This window comes from Cupressus sempervirens, chromosome 9 (genome assembly GCF_028749045.1).
Source record: "Cupressus sempervirens isolate cs-2001-9-10 chromosome 9, ASM2874904v1, whole genome shotgun sequence".
NCBI classification, from domain to species: domain Eukaryota; kingdom Viridiplantae; phylum Streptophyta; class Pinopsida; order Cupressales; family Cupressaceae; genus Cupressus; species Cupressus sempervirens.
The window spans coordinates 7,720,841-7,726,707 of record NC_143126.1 but is presented as its reverse complement, the minus strand read 5'-3'; the positions used below and the strand labels follow the sequence as shown (position 1 = coordinate 7,726,707).

General features: G+C 34.3%; 1 protein-coding gene across 1 annotated transcript; it reads left to right on the top strand.

The window, feature by feature from the left end:
• Window positions 1-4,532: 4,532 nt before the first annotated feature.
• On the top strand, window positions 4,533-5,132 carry LOC149537352 (protein DMP4-like). Its single transcript, XM_089799002.1, has one exon. The coding sequence runs from the start codon at window positions 4,533-4,535 to the stop codon at window positions 5,130-5,132; it is 600 nt and encodes a 199-aa protein (XP_089655128.1).
• The last annotated feature ends 735 nt before the right edge of the window (window positions 5,133-5,867 follow it).

Genomic DNA, 5,867 nt, shown 5'->3' with positions numbered 1-5,867 from the left:
AATAACTTCAGTTAAGATTTGAGTGTAAGGAGTTGAAGAAGCAAGTTCTACTTCTATGTAAATGTCATAATCATGAGGCTCATTTCCTTCTAGAGGCCTCTGCAATAATGATATTACCTCTAAACCATGCAAAGGATGTTGAAGGGGTTTCAAACCTTGAAACACTCTTATAAGCATTTGATACTTGGAATCATTGCAAGGATATTGTGAAATTGTTGGAGAGCCTTGAACGAGGGTGGAGATCTCTAAACATTATTGGAGATCAATGGAGATCTAGGATTTTATTGTCGTTCCCTTGTGATCTTCATGCTCTTGGTCATATGTACGTATGTATGTATGTGTATATGTATGTATATATGTATTTATAGATGCATGTATGTGTATATATGTATGCACTATGTATATATCTATGTATGTATGTATATAAAAAAAGAGATCTTAGCACAATAGAAAAACAATAAAACTCACTCAATAGGTAGCATGGCCATAGATGCAATGGCAACACCTATTGGTAAGTAGATTCCTATTTTTCTCTCTCCTTTTTCATGTGTTTATTTCAATTGAAGTATTAATTCTTACAAGACATTTTGTAATATTGGATTCATTTTATGGAAGATGTGATGAGGACATTCTTGGATGTACCCATGTGATGAATTGCTCATGAACAATGAAGATGGACTTCCCTTGAGAGTAGCAGGAGGTGAGGAGGATATGCCAGGTACTTTAAAGATTGATCTTATGACATTCTAGGTAACTTACCATGCTTATACACATATGGATGTTCAGGTAATCAACCTTACATTTAATAAAAGGAGTGAGTTAGGACATATACAAGTAAACCTTACATTAATTGTTAACTAGAACACAAAGGTTGCACTAGGGTATTACAATATTCTAATTTTAGAAAACTACCTAATTCGTCCAAGTGGGTGTATCATGGTAAAGAGCTATATTAGGTGACTAAAGCTCACGAGTGGCTATAGGAATATAGCTACATCAAAACAATTAGAAACCAAAACTACATATTTATTAGAGTGAGTTGTTCAAAGGTCTTGATCATGTGGGTATGGGTTTGTAGGCAGCGTGGTAGGTTGACTTTGCCTCCAATATGCAAACGTCTTGGACATAATTAGGTAGCACTTAACTATTTTAAGACATTATATGTAACAATTAAGAAGTATTTTGACATGAGACCTTGACAAATTCACTATATCCTTTTAGATACATTCTAATCTACCATGAGCCAACAAGAAGTTAACTATGAATAACTTAAGAAATAGTACCACCAAAAAATGAGTGGCCCATACACTTTTCAACCAGAATTTCTCGTTGCATGATGCATTTAAGATAAAAATAAAGTTTCAAGTGAAGTAGATTGTTGATATTAATCAAACAGCCTTCTAATTATTATCAAAATGTTAAGCCCAGAAATATTGTTGGGCCAATTTACAAATGGAAATCTATTTTGAAAAATAGCAAAAAACAAATCTTGCAGGCTTGTGAAAATATACCAAAAAATTGTACCAAATAATATCGCAAGGAGCTTTTACTCTTGTGTAAACATTCTCTGACTATTATGTTTTTATAATTGTTGACTTAACACTCATATTTGTTGTTATCTTCCTCATGCTTTTTACTTATCACCCTCAAACATCTCTACCCAAGTTACTTCTTTCTCCCATTGTCTCAACCCTTCTAGGCTTTGTATCATCTTGAATTTTTACAGAGGTATGATGCTTACCAATTCTATGATTAGAAAAATTATTTTCCATATCTTTATTCTTGTATTTTCCCTCTGCATCATATATAATATCATTGTGTTCGGTACCTCCATAAATCTCATTCCTCTAACTAGAACCTTTTGTAGACTTTCTATTATATTTCTCTAAATTCATTCTAGTATGTCCATAGTTTTTATTTTCACTATCACGGTCATGATGATATCTTCTCCTTTTCTCCCTTTTTTTTGGTACCTTCTCAAATGAACTATTGTCTGAATATCTTTTCTTACGAACTTTAGTCATAGATTTCACGCCTTTATCATTGCGATTCATTGGTCTAGTTGTTGATTAGCTGGGTTGATTACGAATTCCTATAGAATTGTCATCAAATTAGGTACAATAAAATGAACAATTAGTTGCTCATAGCTAGCAAGATTAATCTAGTAACTATAAATTTTGCAATCGTAATAGAAAAAAAAGTGGAATTCGTGATATTGGAGAGAGTGTTTTCCTAAAAAATCTATCTTTAAAATTCAACTTTGGTTATGAACATTATTAGGAGACTACAACGTTCTTACCCCTATAACTGGTTTTCATGTTATAGGGGTAAGAACGTGAAAACTAGTTATAGGAGTAAGAACGTTGTAGTCTCTTGATAATGTTCATAACCAAAGTTGAATTTTACAAGAATCATCTAGTCCCTCCCACAAGATAAAAATAATAGGAAAATTAGTTATAGGGGTAAGAATGTTGCAGTCTACTAATAATGTTCATAACCAAAGTTGAATTTTAGAAATAGATTTGTTAGGAAAGCACTCTCTCCAACGTCACACATTTCATATTTTTTCCTATTGCATTGGTGTCACAACTTCAATGACTAGTCGATACCACAATGTTGTTGGCACATATCTATCTCTATTGCAATGGACAAGTTCGATGGTTATTCGTCAGATCCAAAACATATCTGTCACCTACATGTCGCACATGCAACAAGGTCTCCATGGTATAGTTGTTGCAATTGTGACACTATATTGATCCATCTAGCCTTTTGTCATCAAAAACTATAAGTCTCACGACCATCTTTGGAACATAAGCAAGGAGGAGAAAACTAACCAAGGGCCATTGCTAAAGATTGCATCAACCTAGTATGGGTTAACAAAGCAAAATTAAAAAAAGCTTTTGTAAGGTTTTTCATAGCTTCAAGGTGGACTCCTTGAGGATTCCAACTCTTGGTAACCCATTCTCTGAGCATAGCTTCAGGAGGAGTCCTACCCCACAAAATACCCTATCAAAGTATGTTGTTCTAGCCATTCACATGCAACATCAAATTCCTGTAAAGGATAATAGTAGGATTACCTCATAGAAGACATTCGGGATGAACTTGGAGGATGTTTGTTCAATGGAGGCACCATGACTATCCGAAGCAACAGTGCTAGCATCAATAACAACTATTGGGTCACAACTGGATAGGGCCATTATAAACTAGCCCTAAAAACTCCCACACTAAATGCAATTTGACAGATGAAAAACATAGAAGGAAAACTTAGACAAAGAGCCATATGCAAGAGACGCATGAAACCTTAGCATAAACCTTGTCTTTTTAGATAACTCTTCATCTGCTATTATTTTAAGCTTTAGTGTTTATGTATTTAGAGATACATTTGTTGTAGCTGTTATCAGCTATTCACGTTTCCCCTGTTGTAATTTTTTATATTGTTTTTTCTGAATAACATAATTATTTTTATTAGTTTGAATTAAAAAATATCTATATTTTTTCAACCTCTACTAGGTCGACTGTTGATGGAAATAAATATTCGTACAGAGTAGGTAAGCCTGATCATAAAGCAATGTAAGCATTTAGGGCCCATTTGGCGAGCAGAATAGGAATACGTATTCCAAAAATTTTGAATTCCTTGTTTGGATTCACCAAAACGGAATTGAAATACGAAGTAAAATAGGAATATGTATTCCAATTTTGGCCCAAAAATGGGGTTTTGCAATTCCACCTAAATAGGTGTTATTGGAATATGTATTCCTATTCCACTTTTTTTTATTTTAGAAAACATAAATTTTTGGGTCCGCGAATTCCCATCAAATATTGGCTGAAACAAACGGAGAACAGGAATACGTAGCCCCATTTTCTATTTCAGAATACGTATTCCTATTCCACTGGCCAGGGCCCTTAGGTTTTATAGCATTGAAAACTAAGCACGACCAGGTAGGTGCGAGTTTCAATGGACATTTCCACAATAAGATTGTACTGACAATCGTGATTCATCGTTTTCTCCCTAACGTTTTAGCACGGGATATTTTGTTGAGTGACAACACTTGGGTGCTCTGTTCACGGAAGCCACACATGGACCGAACAAATAAAGATAAGTAAAATCTATCCAAGTCATTTTTGGAAAATATCTATCTCTGGCTGATAAATGTTCATTTCCCAAGTCAAATCCAGCAGCCTAAGTAAAATTTATCTTAAACTGATCTTAATTTATTTATTGGGTAAGCTCAATTAGTAATTTCCCATAAAAACATGAAAGAACAAATTAGTATCCAACAAAGATAACGAAAATCTGAAAAGTCGTTTTTGGTAAATATCTTTCTCTTGCTGATAAATGCTCTATTCCCAGGTTCATCCCAGCGGCCTAAGTAAAATTGACCTGAAACTGATATTAATTGTTTTTATAGGGCAGGTTCAATTAGTAGTTTCCTATAAAAGCATGAAAGAACTCATTAGAACATATTTTGTCGAGTTATACTCCATTGCAAGAATAAGATTAGGGTTTCTCCCAATTAACAGGTACACCAAATATGGAGGGGACATCTGAGAGCAGGGCTATCGAAGAGGGGAGAAAAACAACGTGCTCCTCATCAAGCAAGACAAGAGCTGAGAAAGTGCCATTTACACTGTCTAATCTTTGCAAGCATTTGCCAACTGGTGTTTTATTTGTATTTATGACACTTTCTAATCTCGTAGCCAGTGATAAAACCTGTGCAAAATGGAAAAAGATTTTAGTGGGATCTTTTGTTGGAATTCTTGCAATTGCTTGCTTCATTTTGTCATTTACAGATACATTCAAAGATGACTGCACAGGTAAAGTTGAGGTCCACTATGGAATCGCCACCAAAAGTGGTTTGAGCACTCTACCCAGCAGCAAGAATATTAAGCCTCCCAGGGAGAAAGACTACAAGCTTAACTATATGGATATAGTGCACTCAAGTCTGGCCGTTGTGGTTTTCTGTGTCTTGGCTTTCACAGACAAAAATATAGTCAACTGTTTGTATCCATCGGCTGAAAACGATATAAAAAAGATACTGCAAGCTCTGCCTCTTGTTGTGAGTTTTGTAAGCTGTGTGGTGTTCTCTCTATTTCCATCCAAAAGGCAAGGAATTAATCAGCCAGTTACTTAAAAGTGATTGTGTCAAAGTTGTTATATAGAAGTCTTAGTTGTTTCTTTTGAATGTATTCGATCAGCTAAAACTTTTTGATTGAAATAGAAGTTTGGTTAAAAAGTGTTTCCAGATTTTCCTTCGCTGTAATTTGGATCTTCAACTTCTTTATATCTAAAATTAGACAATGTTTTACTTTGTGTGTTTGTTGTAGGATTAAAATATTGACATGGTTTTATTTTAGATGAACAAACATTAAGATTTGATTTAAAAGGCATAGAAGGTTAGCCCGAAAAGAGGAGGGGGGTCTAGATGTGATTTTGCATTTCTATTAGAAAATGTGTAGAAGGTTAGCCAGAAAATAGGAGGAGGGTTTAGATGACATAAATCAAAATTTAAATGTATAAGAGTTCTATGTGTCCTTTCGAAATATGATATTGACTAAGTACAAAAGTGTTCATTAAGAGTGATAGATTTGGTTGTGTTCCTTTTAAACAAGATATTGTCTCCCTAAGTATCTTTTGCTAGACACAATAATGTGTTATGAGGGCATGCTAGTATTTTGTCTTCATAAAACGACGTACTTTATAAGAAGCTGAGTTGAATCAACATTCCATTCTTATATAGAAAATAGATTCTTGTGGGTTGTGAGAGTATCATAATGAGGATGATTGAGCCCACAAAAACTAAGTATCCGAAGGAGTACAAACCCACAAAGGGTGGGAAAAATCCTCAACTAAAGTCTTCCCTTAGTAA

What these genes read in the sequence shown, in the direction of transcription:
- LOC149537352 (XM_089799002.1), top strand. Translation starts at nt 4,533, where the DNA reads ATGGAGGGGACATCTGAGAGCAGGGCTATCGAAGAGGGGAGAAAAACA.